Below are 17,674 nucleotides of genomic sequence, written 5' to 3'. Positions count from 1 at the left end.
GATCTAGGAAGACCATTTACGTGCAACATCTATCAATAAATTGGAAATGAACAAACTAGTTTAAGTTGCTATTATTCGAAAATTAGAGAACGAAACCTGATGGTTTACTTTTATAATTTGTAACAATATCTTGTGGAATTCTTTCGAGTATTCTTTCTTTCTATAAACAGTATCGTTTATTACAGTGTTGTAGGGTATTCAACGGTCGGCCCCGCTCGACTGTAGCCTATGCTTACTTGTTTTTTCATATTTTTTATCGCATGCGATTTTTTCAATTTGACTTATAATTGAAGTGTACATTTGGAAATATTTTTTTCACATTACAGCACAGGTTGGGGTATGCAGATTTCAATTATCGTCCGATCCTCACGAAATAAAGGTGGAATGGATCACTACTTTTGTGTGAAAAAATACTAACATTTCCAGTCTACCGAAACGCTAAAAATAACTTACAGGCGACATCCAAAATACACAAAAGGGGAACCTCTGACTTTTTTTAACTTTTTCGTTAACAAATATATCCAAATATCGTAGACAAGCAAATCATGTAGATGAGTCTAAATTTGGAGATACAGAAGGGCCTCTTGCATTAGGTGGTTCACAAAATATTTTGGGATTCAAATCAACCAAAAACAGAAACATTTTCCTGATCACTCAATTGAAACCAATCGACACGGAATTTTGCCTGAGAAGAGTGTTAAGGACAGCGAAGAAGTCTAGCGTTTTGGATTATACTTGACTGTAATATAAACCACAACAAATAACAAAACGACTGAGTGTGTAAATATTGGGTGAATGCCCCTGGTCAAAATTCTAAGGGTAATATCTGGACAATGCTCTATGACATAATTTCCAAAGCGAAATCTTCCAAAATGGATTTGGACATAAGGGGGCTTCTAACATATTGTAGTGTTGTAGGGTATCACATGGTCGGTCCCGAACGGCTATAGCTTTTGCTTATTTGTTTCAAATTTGGCATTTGAAGTTCCTAATGGGTACTACAGCCTATGACAGAGAATTGCCTATGCAGGTCCAGGTCCTAGGATAGCCCCTAAATATTCGGTATTTTTTTTATTTCAGCAACATTATTTGCCGGAATTGTTTTAAATTTCGTATTTGAAGTTCATAATGGATACTACAGCCTATTACAGAGAATTGTATTTGCAGATTTAGTTCTTTGTAAAGCCCCCATATATCGGTATCTCTCTATATTCTGTATTTTGCTAATTTCAGCGACATTATTCGCCGGAAATATTTCATGATGATCGTATTTGAAGTTTTTAATTGGTACTACCATATGTAACAGAAAATTGTTTGTGCAGGCCCACGTCATAATCGGTAACTCCCTACATTCCATATTATTATGATTTAGCAGTATGTTTTAGCAGTTGTTTTAAAAGAAAATAATAGTATAAAGATTGAATGCAATAAAAGTTAATAATTTATTTTTTGTTTCATTATATCAGTCTAGTTGAAAATATAGCGATTTCCTAATGATGAGCGGGAATGGTGTAGGTAGTGTATGCTGGCACAGCTGATTTCACCACAGCAGGGGCAGAGTATGTGGTATAGGCTGGGACAGCTGCCTTAACAACAGCAGCCGGAGCAGCATATTGGGCAACAGGAGCAACAGTCTTAACCACAGCAGCGGGGGCAGTATATTGAGCTACAGGAGCAACAGTCTTTACTACGGCAGCGGGAGCAGCAACGACAGCCTTGGCAACCAAAGGTTCACGACTCACAACAGCGTTGAAACCATGGACTGGATCAGCAGTGTATTGAACGGTGCGTTTGTAACCATCAGCATCAATCAGGGAATATTCACCACGAACAACATCGCCATCGCGCTCCTCAACCTGTGTTTTAGTATCACCAGACACGGCATCTTGGACACCATAGCCGAATTTGTATTGAGGATGAGGATCATATTCTTCAACGGTCTTGGTTAATACATGTTGAGCAACTGGAGCGACACCTTTGACCACAGCGGCGGCAGCGGCAACAGGAGCAGCATGATATGCCAGTGGAGCAGCAGGTACATAGCCAGCATTGACAGCGGCCAACAAAGCAAAGATAACAACGGACTGAAAACAACAAATGAACTGTATAAATGAGGCTGACAACTACAAATTATCCATGAGATTTATTAATCCTTTTTAAGCTGCGATTTAACCACCATAAATCCCCGACGATGTGTAATGTTTACCCACCTTCAATGCCATTTCGTGAAATTCGATATGGTCAACGATGATCGGTATTGTGTCAAATGTTTCGTATGTAACTGAACCGACCGAAGAAGTCCAATTAACTGTGATAACAAGCGATTTCTGTCGACAGCTTTTATACGAAAACATGAAATTAATTCACGTTGACGACAGTTTTCATTCTCTGGGCACATCTTCACCACAGTGTCGAAGTGTAAGACATTTACTCCAATTATTTTGACAGAATTGTTGTTGCATTTATTGTGATTGGTTTTATGTTAATGTTATGCGATGACTTAATTTTACGCTTGAAGTGCGTGTTAGCCATGCACTTGACGGCTAAAGTGCACTTAACGTGTTCAATTATCGAACACACAAAACAGTTAAAACGTGCACAGGCACAGGTAATAAGGTAATGCATGTAGGGTATTATTGCAGCTTGTCATTCGCGTACATATGGTAGTTAAAAAAAAATAGGTTTGTGATTCCGCTGATCACTTCGCCATAAGATAATGTTGTATGCCACAATAAACATGCACATATATATAATAACTAAGCATATTACCAATAAATTTATATTTGTTACGAAAAATATTTATATTAGTTGCTAAATAATAGAGATAAGTTAAGTATTAATTTTGAATTGAAAGAAAGAAAGAATCCGATTTCGTAAAAGTTTTCTGAAAATTTAGAAATTTTCAAGAACAAAATTCCGTTGAAAAATACTGCTAAATCATAATAATATGGAATGTAGGGAGTTACCGATTATGACGTGGGCCTGCACAAACAATTTTCTGTTACATATGGTAGTACCAATTAAAAACTTCAAATACGATCATCATTGTCGCTAAAATCATCAAAATACAGAATAAAGGGGGTGTCATTATATGGGGACTATACGAAGACCTGGACCTGCATATGCAATTTTCTGTCACATACTGTAGAACCCATTAGAAACTCCAATTCAAATGATACATTTCCGGTGAATAATGATTTACATTTTGATTTACAATTTTCGAATGTATATTTGTAGTTTTTTTAATTCTAATATTATGTGTAGTCATTTCGGGGAGTATAAAGCGACAACGGACAAAACTGTTATTTATAGATATAAGCTATGAACAAAAATATTTTAATTACTTTTTTAAAATCACTAAATATCACGAAAAAGGCCATCTCATTGCAAAAATTCTAAAATCGGGAATGAAAAATGAAAAATTGTTTAATGGAATCGAATTTCAAGATAATAGTACATTCTATTGACAAACTTCGTAAAGACCTTTAAACATTTGCTGTAAAATATCAGCGAACCAGTTGAAGATTTTTTTATTTTTTTCAAAATTCTTTTCTTTTTTTGGCAATTTTATATAATGTACGATTTTTATACCCTACACCACAAGATGGCCAGGGTATTATGTCTTTGTGCATTTGTTTGTAACAGGCAAAAGGAAACGAGATAGACCCATAGTTCCTTTTGATGATCTGCATAGAATCACATTCTGAGTCGATTTATGCATGTCCGTCCGTCCGTCTGTCCATGTATTTTTGTAAACAAAGTCCACTTCGCATTTATTGCCCTATCCAGATGAAATTTTGCACAAATCATTTGTTTGGCCCAAGGACGAACCCTATTGAAATTGGAGATAATCGGTAAAAATTTAGATATAGCTCCCATATATATCTTCGTCCGATTTGCCTTTTATGAAAATAAGTATTGCCTGAAAATAAGTATGCCAAATTTGATCGAAATCGGTTCAGATATAGCTATAGCTCCCATATATATTGTTCATCCGATTTGTTATTTTTGTCCTCCGCAGTCGTAATATGCACTCTGTAACAACAATATTTGGGGAAATATATTAAATATAGCTCAGAAATACATTTGCTAAATTTTATCGAGATCGGTTCAGATTTGGATATAGCTCCCATATATAATTTCGTCCGATTTATATTTTATTGTGGACCAAAAGTCTAATATTTGCCCAAATTGGATGAAATTTGGCACTTACGACCACTTTGAGTTTAGAAGCTAGTATGTCAAATTTGGTGAAGATCGGTTCAGATATAGCTATAGCTCTCATATATACTGTTTATCCGATGTGTCATATTTGTTACCCACATCCGTAATATGCACTCCGTAACAACGATATTCAGGGAAATATATCAAATACAGCTCAGAAATATATTTGCCAAATTTTATCGAGATCGGTTCTGATTTGGATATAGCTCCCATATATTTTTTTATTATATAATCATAGGGTGTATGATTGAATTCTCCCATAAAAACTTTTAATTGTTATGCGCAGCTCTACTAAATTAGGGTATCATAAAGTCGGCCCCGCCCGACATTAAGACTTTCTTTACAGGTTTTCAATTTAGCTTAAGATATAGAATTTTATAGTTTTTTTTTTTTTTTTTGTGAAAAAAATAAAGAATTATTTTCACCATAATTAAGGGGGCGCATTTCAAAACGTGGACTTACTTCTTTCACATGACAATAATCCGTCCAAAGAGAACTCAAAATGCTAAATTCATTGGACTGTCAGTGAAATACCGAATATAAAGCGAATTGGACATTTAGTAAGAAAATAATTTCTTTTTAAACTTTCAAGATACCTTAGATCGCTTTTACAGGTCATGATTTGGGTCATAGCCCCCAGATAAGAGAACAACCCGATTTCAAGTATAGTTTACATTTTAACCATATTTTTCATACTTATTTCGGCAAATGTTGGTAATTTGAGAAGAAACCATCATCATCAAAAAAATTAATTTCCATCTTTCGGTAATGAGTGCAAAAGAGGAATTATCGTTGACGATTCTGAAATCATTCTGCCCTCAATTATGAGGTGGACAAACATAAATACAAATAAATAAATTACTATGCAGTCATTACTTTTTATTAGATGAGTCAGACCTGTGATCTATTATGCTTTAAAAAATAATCATTAAAGACTAAAAGTGCAGGCCGGCAACGCGGACAGAGCCAGCTAGTATATATATATATTTTTTTTTTGTGAAAATTACCAAAATCGTTGCAAATGGTGGATGGTATTCGAAGTATTATTCACATTATTCACAACGTTGATCTTTTGTGGGGGAGGTCCAAAAATTGTTGATTTAAGTTCTATTGAAATATTACGATGAGCCAAGTTTGAACTGCATGTATACTCTTTTTATTTCCATGGGATTATAGGTTTTCTTGTTCCAAAATATTGAACTTTTGTGGGGAGGGTAAAAGAAAGAGACTATAGTAAGTTGGAGGTACAGTATGAAGTCTACCAATCTAGTCTACTTTTACATCTTATCCAATCTTATCAGGTATTCCTTTCACTTGATATGAAAGGGTAACAGCAATATTGTGCATTTCCGAACTTGATCTAAGATTAGTAAAATATTACGTTGTTTTAACCGAATCGGTTACTACAGACAGAGCAATAATTAATGTATGTATATGTGTTGGATTTGTCTTTCTTATGACGTTGCTCACTATGTTAACCATAATAACAAAATAAATATACGAATTTTTTCCATATTGTAAAGTTTTTGTTGAAATATTAATAAATTTATTAAGATTTGGGAGCTTCATTTCCAAATAAGGTTTGGTATGATGTCTCTTTTCCATTTGAAACTTCTGACTATTAATCAAACCAGTCAGAACATATATTTAATAGAATACATAATTTCAACACATATTCCTTTTTACTTTCATTTTTGACCATTAAAAATTTGGATATTTTTGCCCGGTTTCACAGTTTACGCTTCCACAAGCTTCAAATCATTAAAAATTGAAAACTAACAAATTGACGTTGATTTTATTTTGTTAAATAAAATCAAGCAAACGCATTATGGCCGGTAAGCAAATGTCAAGAATAACAAAATACATGACGAAATACATTTAACAATTCCGAACATTATCAATCGACATCCAATCAACCACCCAATCAATCGATCGATCCAACCACCACCCACAAGACAACAACTAAAATGCGATCGTTGCTGGTTGAAAGCCGATGTTATGATTCAAAATAATGAAAGTAACAGTGGGTGAATCGTTTTGAAAATGAAAACGGCAAAAACCATTTAAATCATATCGATGGCAACTACATATTTATGCATTAACACAACGCCACCTGTCGACGAACACAAACAAAATATTTTTGGTTTGTTGTTTCCTATTACAGTCGCAGCAATTTATTTAAGTGCACTTGGATTAATGCAACTCATGATTCATTGACGAATTTGACTAGAGCATTTAATATGGTCATGGATGGAAATCGTATAAAGTGATTTCGAAGATATTCACACAATTGTTTAGCGCTTGACATAATTAGATATCATTTAAAGTTAATTCAAATTCGCCCAAACTCAATACAAATACTATACAATTTATTCGCTAACATCAATGTCAAAGTTTTAAAACGTCTATTTATTCGTTAATTTGGGAAAACCGATTTCAAAATGTATACCCTGCATCATAGTATGGAGGATATATTAAGTTTGTCATTCCATTTGTGCCTCAAAATTTACATTTTAGGCACACTAAGTATATATATTCTTGATCAGCATAAAATTCTATGTCGGTTTAGCGATGTCCGTCCGTCAGTGGAAATCACTATAGCTTTCGAACGTAATGAAGCGGGTTGATAAAATGTTACTCAAATATATATTATATCTGCAGGACTTTTGGTATTGAAAATGAGCCATGTAGGTCCACGTTTTGGTATAGCCCCCATGTAATGGTACCTCCCTATTTTCGGTATTTTGGTGATTTAAGCGACATTATTCACTGGAAATGTTTCAAATTTGGTATTTGAAGTTTGTAGTGGATACTACAGCCTAAGACAGACAAGTAAAAAAGCTGTAAGTTCGGCCGGGCTGAACTTTGAATACCCTCCACCATTTGGAACGAAATTGGCTAATTTTCAAAAAAAAAAAAAAAATAAATAAATAATTTAAAAAAAAATCTGTTAAAATCTTAAAACTTATATTAGGGTCTATACGACGACGTGGACCTGCATAGGCAACATTTGTCATAAGCCATTACAATATTCAAATGCGAAAATTGAAACAAAAAATCGGTGAATTATCAAATTACCGAATATTGGGAGGTACCGTTATAGGGGGGCTATTCGAAGACGTGGACCTGCACAGACAATCTCCATTCATAGGCTGTAGCATCCATTACGAACATCAAATACCAAATTTGAAACAATTCCGGTGAATAATGTTGCTGTAATCAACAAAGTTCTGAATATCGGGAGGTACCGTTATATAGAGGCTGTACGAAGACGTGGACCTGTATTCACAATATTTTGTCATAGGCAGTAGTACCCATTACGAATTCTAAATACGAAATTTGAAACAACTCCGGTGAATAATGTTCTAAAAACGTCAAAATACCGAATATGGGGGGTACCATTGTATATGTACGATATCGTGGACCTATAAAGACATTTCTCTTCCGGGGGTAAAGTGTTTAGAAAGAGCTTATAGTATAAATTTTTAGACAATTTCATTAAAAAATTTAACAAAAAATATCAAAATACCGAATATAGGGAGGTACCGTTTTATGGGGGATAAACGATATCGTGGACCTATATAGACACTTCTCTTCCGGGGGATAAAGTTCTCTAGTATGGATTTTCAGGCAATTTCATTGAAAAATTTGATATCGTGGACCGATATGGGCCATCTTCGAAATTCCTATCTTCATTCATTTTGACCCCAGCGTGATTACAACAGACGGCCGGACAGAAGGGCGACAGACAGGGATAAATCGTGTTAAAGTTTTACGCTGATCAAGAATATATAGGGGTGGGTTTAGGATTATTATTTCGATGAGTTACAAACGGAATGACGAACTTAACATACCCTCCATACTATGTGTGGTAGAGGGTATAAAATAGCCAAAAAAATGGAGGAAGTTTAACCAAATGGTAAAATGAAATATATATGTTTTTTTTGTTCTTTTCCTCGATTTTATAGCGAATTAATATTGAAGAAAACATTATATGAACAAAATTTTCAAAATTATTTAAACCTTGAATAGATTCTATCAAGGTTTTAATAGTTTTGAAACTAATGTTTTCTGAAAAAAATGCAAATAATTTGAAAACCAGCTGAGATATATATATGGCATATATTTTTTAATGAAATTTAAACTAATTTTTATTTCGAACTGGCTCCATGCCAGAACATTTACAACACAACATTTACAAAATTTGGCTCTTAAAGTTTAATTAAGGGAATTCAATGAATTCGGTTGAAAATCAGTAAAAATGTCTTAGAAAATTTTGTGGAGGATTGCGTTTCTGAAAAAATACCGACTAGCTTTAAAGGAACATTCAATTTTTAATTTTAACTTCTCAAAAAGTTTGAAATTTTCATGACAAAATATGTCCGAATGCCAGAAATTACTTCGAAAGTTGCAAGGTAAATCTAGATTTTAAGGAAATACTTTAACGAAAATAAACGAAATTCATGAATTCCTTTATGAATTTCAAAACTATTATCGACTTTTCAACTAAAGAATTAGAATAAATTCTTGTGTTGCTAAATATTCAAAATTTTTTAAAAAAAAAAAGTCCTTAATTTTTTTTATAAAAAAAATATAGCCAACTGGTATTTGTAAACGGACCGGTATTCCGTCCATTGAGTTTTCTGCGCCAACCAATAACCAAAATAGAGAGACAACTTCCACTTCCTCCACTTTTTTTATATACCCCACCATAGTATAAGGGATATATATTAAGTGTGTCATTCCGTTGTAAAGTGTAGATACTCCTGAGCAGCATAAGACTTTATGTCTGAAAATATTGACCCTTTATTAGGATGGTACCGAAGATGTCTGTTATAAATGTCATTGACAAATTGCTGGACAACGAATGTTTTCTTATCGGAGAATACCACTTTCGGCCAAGCGAAGCAACTCTTTAGCTCTTTTGAGACCATTTTCTTTCTATTACGGTGTAAGTTATTGCACTTTTTGGATTTTTAGTGGTTTTACCTCGAGCTCATTTTTCAATATTTGCCAATGGAATATTACGATATGTTCACTTACGAGTCATTTTTCGGTCACTGCGACGCGAGTTTTGATCAAATCGCTTCTTTACTTTTCGAACCATTTCCGCTGGTGTTGCCTTTTTTTCGTCCACTTCCTTGTCAGGCTACGCTACAGTGTTACGGAAACGAGCGATGATACGAGACACAAACGATTTATTCACATTTAAATGCTGGAGTGCTCTAACGATAGCCACTTGTGGTTTTACAGCCAAACATAAAGAAATCACAATATCACGCTTGAATTCCATCACGAATAATTTTTTTTCTGGAATATTCTCACCAAAATGCTTTTGTACGCTTGAAAACAATATAATGAGCTGTAACTTTAATAATTTTAAGAGCTGTCGGACGAGTGGCTTAGAAATGACAGCAGTCTGAAGTTGGTTGCAGTTTTTTTTATCTCACCCTGATGATGTTTAGCCCAACTTTTTAGGGACCTTTCGGGTTCTCAGGCTTACCTTTTGGGCACGTTTTTATAGTCGTAATCATTCGTCGCCAAAAACTAAAATTGTAGTTTTATTTTTCATTATAGCCCCATATAATGACACTGCTGATTTCAGCATTTTGAAGGCGCATTTGCAGTTTTTATTGCAATTTGCTCAGAAATTGTATCTAATTGCTGTTACTTACGAAGGTTGCTTACTCTTGTTGAATGGTATTAAACTTCTATAGTACGTTTCTATTGAATAAATAAATTCCTTGAATACAGCTTTTTATACCCTACACCACAAGGTGGTCAGGATATTATGTCTTTCTGCATTTGTTTGTAACAGGCAAAAGGAAACGAGATAGACCCATAGTTCCTTTTGATGATCTGCATAGAATCACTTTCTGAGTTGATTTATGCTTGTCAGTCCGTCTGTCCGTCCGTCCGTCTCTCCATGTATTCTTGTGAACAAAATGCAGGTCGCATTTATTATCCGATTGAGGTGAAATTTTCCAAACAACATTTGTTTGGTCCAAGGACGAACCCTATTGAAATTGGAGATAATCGGTAAAAATTTTGATATAGCTCCCATATATATCTTCGTCCGATTTGCCTTTTATTGTGCACCAAACGTGTAATATCAGCCCGAATAGTATGGAATTTTGCACATGCAACCAATTTAGGCCTAAAAATAAGCATGCCAAATTTGATGGAAATCGGTTTAGATATAGCTATAGCTCCCATATATATTGTTCATCCGATTTGTTATTTTTGTCCTCCGCAGCCGTAATATGCACTCTGTAACAACAATATTTGAAGAAATATATCAAATGCAGCTCAGAAATACCTTTGCCAAATTTCATCGAGATCGGTTCAGATTTGAATATAGCTCCCATATATAACTTCGTCCGATTTACATTTCATTGTGCACCAAACGTCTAATATTTGCCCAAATGGGATGGAATTTGGCACATACGACCGAATTGAGTCTAGAAGCTAGTATGTCAAATTTAGTGAAGATCGGTTCAGATATAGCTATAGCTCCCATATATACTGTTCATCCGATTTGTTGTATTTGTTACCCACAGCCGTAATATGCACTCCGTAACAACGATATTCAGGGAAATATATCAAATACAGCTCAGAAATATCTTTGCCAAATTTTATCGAGATCGGTTCAGATTTGGATTTAGCTACCATATATATCATTATCTGATTAAGAATTAATTTTGCACCAAATGGGCAATACAAGTCCGAAGTTAAAAGATACAAATGCTTCGGCGTATTTAGTCCTTTAAATTTTAAATTATAATTATAATCATAGGGTGTATGATTGAATTCTCCCATAAAAACTTTTACTTTTTATGTGGAGCTCAACTAAATTAGCAAAGTGGTGTAGGGTATCATAAAATCGGCCCCGCCCGACTTTAGGACTTTCTTTACTGGTTTAACAAAAAAAAAATCATTTTTTGAAATTTTCTTTTTACCTAAGTTTTCACAAACTGAACGCTGGTCATAACGACCATAGTTTTTACAATTTTTAAGCTTTTGCAATTTTAGTTTTAGTAATTGTCCCTTTTGTAAACGGTTACAACAAATCATGTAAGACATTTATTAGGTCATAATTAAACGACACGCATAAATAAAACTTGAAGTTTGTTTGTAAACATATAAAATGTGATCATAATTTTTTCTCAGTTTTTATTGCTTTTTATTACACATTTTCAACAACATTTTCAACACAATAAAATTATTTTAATTTACTGCCATGCTGCAGTTAAAAGTATTCTACCATTTATCTAATGCTATAATGCGTTTCCGAGAAACCGCTACATATATGCCCTTAATCTTTCATTCTAAAAAAATTGTTAATTAAATTAGAGTAAAGCAAATATCCGCTTACCGTTTAATGAAAGATCAAAAGATAAATTGCGCCACAGATTTGAATTCACATTTCTATGTTTGCATACATATGTATAAAAGATAACTAATGAACGAACAATAATATCATTCATAATTTGCTAATACAAGTGTAAAGAGCTTTTAATCTTCAGAAATAATCTCAGAATGGCATTTAAGGTAAGTTGATTTGATTTGAAATATGATATTATTTATGTACCTAATTTTCAATTTTTTCAGTTCATTGTTGCTTTGGCATTTGCTGCTGTCGCCAGTGCAGGTTTCATTGCATCTCCCCAGTCCTATCATGAGGAACCAGCTTATGATTATCATACTGAAGATCCTGTAAAACATGTCATTCCCGTAGCGCATAAAGTCCTTACCAAACATATCGAACACTATGATCCACATCCACAATACAAATTCTCCTACAGTGTTGATGATAAGGTTACCGGTGATTCCAAAAGCCAATTTGAGGAACGTAACGGTGATGCAGTCCATGGTGAATACTCGTTGATCGATGCCGATGGTTATAAACGTACCGTAACCTATACTGCCGATGCCCACAACGGTTTCAATGCTGTTGTTCATCGGGAACCTTTAAAGAAGATTATCCATTCAACTCCAGTTGCTGTGAATGCACATTATACTGCCGCTGTCCATCAAACTGCTCCGGCTCATTATTCAGCTCCAGATTATTATTCTGCCCCAACCCATTATGCTTTTCAAGCACCGCAATATCGTCCTGACTCTGCTCCTTCTTCTTATTATCATCATTAAGAAAGGACGTAAGTCATTGGTTTTTGAAACGTATTTAAATTGTTAGACGAGAAACGCATTATTTCAGTATTACTATGTAGTTTTGTGATATGTATATTTGTAGATAGTAGCGTGTAAATATTTAACATTATAATATACTAGCTGGCCCAGTCCGCGTTGCCGGCCCGTAGTTTTAGTCTTAAATGCACAGTTTTTAAAGCATAATAATTCACAAATCTGGCTCACATAAGTGGCACAACTTTTAGTATAAATGATGACTCGATTAAATAGAAATAAATACGTCTTTCAAAAAACCTGATACTATTTTTCAGTAAGAGGTTTTAGTTTGAGAGTTTAAAACCTAAATAATATAGCATATATTTAAAAAGTATACATTAACTGTTTATAATAGTCCTATTTAAGATGATTCTTTACCCCCAAAGTAGCCTAAACACACATTTTAAGTCAGATCGATAATCAAACCCCTCGAAATAGGTAAAATCAGGAGGTACTTTTATATGAGCGCTGCTCCAAAACATTGACATTGAAAAAATTCCGCGAGAGGTCTTCTGCCAGAAGCTAGATGCCAAAGAAGGGCAAAATCAAAAAATCAATGCAAAATGTGACCAAGACCCTACTAATAGCTAAAATCAGCGGATACCTTCACATAAGAGTTATAATGAAGCATGGTCCTATACTTATAATTATTTGAAAGAATTTGTTTTTCCTTCTAAAATCTCAAATTACCAACATTTGAGGAATTTGAAAGGGGCTATGTCATTTGAGGGCGGGGCTATATCACAATGTAGACTAAACTTATACATATTTTGTACAAATGATTCCTCATGTAATCCCTAGAACTGTATCAAATTTAAAACTTTATCGTAACTTTTGCGGAGTGTAGGTCAAAATATTTGCGGTCCTTTGTGTATGGTTAAGCTATATAAAATGGACTCTAAAAAAGTTAGATCCGGGAACCTCTCTTTTGGGATTTTTATTTACCAAACAAACAATTTCCTAACCCCAAGATTATCTGTGGCGCAGTGTAATTACTTACGATAGCGCATAGTTCAGGAGAATTTTCCGAGTATATGAATCCTTTTCTTACTATATTTTCAATTCACTCCACTATTTTGTATAGTCCGCATATTACAGTACCTCTTCATATTCGGTATTTCACTGCTGATGTCCCAATGAATTTTGCATTTTGAGTTCTCATTGGATGGATTATTTCCATATCTAATCAAAATTGAAAATTTGGGTTTGCAACCATATAACAGCATGTATACTAAATATGCAAACTTTCTCGATTTTTTCGGTTGTTTTCAATAAGAATTTTCCATTCCAAAAGGAATTCTGAAACAATTCTATACCAAATTCCATATCAAAATAGAACAGTTGATTTTTTCAGTTCCGCGATTTTCCTAAAAAATTTTCTTTCATGATAACGTTTCCACTGTAATTACAAATAACCAAAAGAAAATTTGAGTCAAATCGACCCAGCAGTTCTCAACTGATGTGTTACTATATTTTTTTTTAAATTGTATACATTTAAATTTAAAGAAGTAGGTGTGGCCAGTTCCTCTAACACCAAACAGATACCTGGGGTTGGAAGGAGAATCAAGATTACGTCGTATACTAACTGTGGAAAAGATATGTTCATGATTTTGGCAAATATTAGGATTGTTGATAAATCGAAAAAATGGGCGCAAAATTGGGCGTGGTCACTTTTTCTTTGCATAAAAACCTAAATCGGGGTAGGACGAACATTTAAAAAAATATCCAAATATTTTCAGCTGGTCTCAACTGATTCAAATACCAACGAACAACAATTGGTTTATATATAGATTAAAAAGTAGGCGTGGTCAGTTCTTCAGCCCCCAAATAAATACTTAGGATTGGAGGCAAAGTCAACAGTATGTCGCGTAATAATTTTAAAACCGATATCATCACTATTTGGCAAATATAAAGATTTTAGATAAATCGAAATAGTGGGCGTAAAAGTAGGCGTGACCAATATTTTTCTTCTTTAAAAACCAAACTAGGGGTATGAAAAAATAATGCAAATCGGTCCAGTCGTTCTCAACTGATTCCATTCCCAACGAACAACAATTGATTTGTATACCCTACAACACTATGTATTCGCCGCGAAAATTTACATGGAGTTAGAGTGTAGGAGTGGGCAGAAACCTACCAATTTGGACGGCCACCGGACAATAATTAGCGGGTAAAATAGACCCTGACTTTTATGTAAGAAAATAGGAAAATTTCCACTAAACCGCGAATATTTTCAACCCCATTCAAATCACTAATACATTAAAAGATCACTTTTGACCATTACAGTGATGCTAATAGCCAAGAAATCGGGTATATAGCAAAGTAGGTACAATATATATGTAAAAGAATTGATCTTAATTTTTCTGCTTATAAATCAAAAACCGCTGGGACGATTTTTACAGTTCCCATCAATTCGGAATGGTCTTTTGCCAGAAAAGCAAAAATATACCAATAAAAAAGTGAATACTTTTTGTTCCATTTTTTTCAATTCTTGTCATATTTTTTATCGCATGCTATTTTTTCAATTTGACTTACAATTTTGAATAGTAAATTTTCTAAATGTTAACACCCTTCAACACTACGTTTTGAGGGTATTATATGCATGTCGCAATTATCGTCCGATCCTCACGAAATTTGGCATGGAGGTAGGGTTAGGGTCAGAATTAAAGCCTATTGTTCTTAAAATGTACATTTAGAGGTGCAAATGGACTAAAAAAAATAATTTTTTCTAATTTTGTAGTCGCTCTATAAGCAACAATTGAAACTAATCGACACGGAATTTCGCATCGGAAGAGAGTTAAGGGCAGGAAAGAAGTCTAGCATTTTGGATGACCATTGGATTACATTTAGCTGTAAAATGGACCACAACTTTTGCCAAATTCTCCGGGCAAAAAAACTAAGGGTAACCTCTGGGCGGGGCTCTTTGACATTATCTCAAAAACGAAATCTTCCAAAATGGATTTGGATATAAGGGGACTTCGAACATTTAGAATATGTAACGAAAATTGGTGCAAAAATAAATTTGCCAAATTATGTTGAAATCGGTTCAGATTTGAATAGAGTTCCCATATATATTTTCGGTTGATCTCACATATATGTGATTCACTTAATTTCAAAATAAAAATAAGCACTTAATCCAAAAATGTGATCACATGTCCAGGACTCTTATTTGGAATTCTGAATTCGTTTATTGTGGATGTAGTTTTGTCCCCTTTAACTTACTTTGTCATTCAGTTTGCCCGTCAGCACGATAGAGGTCGTCATTTTTTGGTTTGTAATTTGCAGAATCTTTTCTATTATTCCTCACACCAACGTAGCCAGAACCATTTAAATAAAAATGTATAATTTTAAAGGGGGGCCCGGTCCCCTCCCTGACTAAACCATGATTCCTAGGAAGATTGATATTGATATATATTTCTTCTCGTTCAGATATAACTCTCATATAGTTTTACCACATGTCATTATTCGGCCAAATGAGTCCTTATTTAACATTTAAGGTTTTCAATATAGTGTTTTTTTCTGGAAACAATAGTAATACTGATTCACTACAGCACATAAAACCAAATATAACCAGCGTGTTAAACGGTATCTTGGAGGTTTCAAAATCATTTTCAAGTGTATAAATTCTTTTGTCACAGAATTCGCAATAAAAGTCCACTTTTTGATTTATAACCTCCACCTATTGGAAGAAACTTGTACAATTTTAAAATGTCCCGTTAAAAATTACGCTACATTAAACAATCGAAATTCCTGGTGTTACTGTTGTATGGGGCTTTATGGAAACGAGAACCTCTACAACCAATTATTTGCCAGAAAAGGTGGTGCCTATTACGACCTTCATATATCAAATTTGAGATAATTATTTTGAAGAATCTACAGGATTGTCCATATTCGACGGACCCATCTGGCAACGCCATAACTTTTGATAGAAATGTCACATCGCTTATTGACATACCGCGTTTGAAGCGTCAGTCCAAGCAGATTTTTATCATGAACCAATACACGCGCTCTGAAATAGTTTAAATTTACATTCAACAGAAGAAGTCAATTGTGAAAACTCAACGTGCTTTTAAAACATTAAAAAATGTGAGAAGTGCGCCTTCTAAGAACACCATTAAGCGTTTATACGAAAAATTTTCGACTGGTAAGGGTCTTTATAATCCGAAGAGGATTAGTCGACCAAGGCGATCGGCCGAGAATATCGCTGCCGTACGAGCCAGTGTTGAGAGGTCCCCAAGAACATCCCAAAACGTCGTTCTCAGCTGTTGGGCGTGGCTCGGTCCACTTTACAACGGATTATTCGCATTGATTTGCATTTGTTCACGTACAAAATTCAATTGACGCAAAGAATGTTGCCTGCGGACAAGCCTCGTCGATTGGAATGGGCCCAAAAAAACATGGCTCCGTCGAATATGGGCAACCCTGTAGCTAAAATTATTGAAATACCGAATATAGGGAGGAGCTATGCGAGGATGTGGACCTGTGTATGCAATTTTCTGGCATAAAAGGGAGCACCCATTACGATATCAAATTACCACATTTGTAAAAAATATGAAATTTGAATTGTTTCATTGTGAAAAATATAACACAAATCATCAAAATACCGAATATCTGGAGTTATAGTTATATGGGACCTATACGAAACGTCTATGTCCAATTATTTGCCATTTTTTTTTCTAAGTGTGCACGACTTCTGCCAATTTTGTGTATGTATTTATTGTTTTCGAAAAATGAAAACAAAATATTTTCAAAACCAATAATTGGAAGATACGTAGATTGCGGCTCGCCCAATCCAGCCATGCAATTGAGAGATTGAACAGTTTGGATCATATTTTTGAGCGGAAATCCAGCCATTTCATTCATCTTTCGCGCTATTTAATTCATTTCAAAAACAAGTAAGCAAAGGCTACCGTCGAGCGGGGCCGACCGTTGAATACCCTACAACACTATAATAAATGATACAGTTTATATAGGCGAGATACTCGAAAGAATTCCACAAGATATTGCGACAATAATAAAAGAAAACCATCAGGTTTCGTTCTATAATTTTCGAATAAAAGCAACTTAAACTAATTTGCTCATTTTCAATTTATTGGTAGATGTTGCACGTAAATGGTCTTCCTAGATCTGGAACCAATATTTCCCAAAGACCTATAATCTCTCAGAAGTGGCAAAAGATTAACATTTATTATTGGTTTTTGAGTAAAACGCATCTATATGAGATGCAGACATTTGACTATATTCTTCAACGAAATCAGCCTTA

At 34.3% G+C, this 17,674-nt stretch overlaps 2 protein-coding genes across 2 annotated transcripts; one reads left to right on the top strand and one right to left on the bottom strand.

The window, feature by feature from the left end:
• Positions 1-1,425: 1,425 nt before the first annotated feature.
• On the bottom strand, positions 1,426-2,328 carry LOC101894635 (larval cuticle protein A2B-like). The gene is made up of 2 exons (XM_011292880.3): positions 2,211-2,328; positions 1,426-2,084 (listed from the first exon to the last, which is right to left on the bottom strand). The coding sequence occupies exons 1-2, from the start codon at positions 2,220-2,222 to the stop codon at positions 1,491-1,493; spliced, it is 606 nt and encodes a 201-aa protein (XP_011291182.2). The 5' UTR covers positions 2,223-2,328; the 3' UTR covers positions 1,426-1,490.
• Positions 2,329-11,763: 9,435 nt separating this feature from the next.
• Positions 11,764-12,496, top strand: LOC101894470 (larval cuticle protein A3A-like). The gene is made up of 2 exons (XM_005175233.3): positions 11,764-11,775; positions 11,836-12,496. The coding sequence occupies exons 1-2, from the start codon at positions 11,764-11,766 to the stop codon at positions 12,373-12,375; spliced, it is 552 nt and encodes a 183-aa protein (XP_005175290.2). The 3' UTR covers positions 12,376-12,496.
• Positions 12,497-17,674: the final 5,178 nt, after the last annotated feature.

Source organism: Musca domestica, unplaced genomic scaffold (genome assembly GCF_030504385.1).
Source record: "Musca domestica strain aabys unplaced genomic scaffold, Musca_domestica.polishedcontigs.V.1.1 56, whole genome shotgun sequence".
In the NCBI taxonomy this organism is placed as follows: domain Eukaryota; kingdom Metazoa; phylum Arthropoda; class Insecta; order Diptera; family Muscidae; genus Musca; species Musca domestica.
The sequence above is the reverse complement of the archived record's forward strand: the minus strand, read 5'-3'. Positions and strand labels throughout refer to the sequence as shown.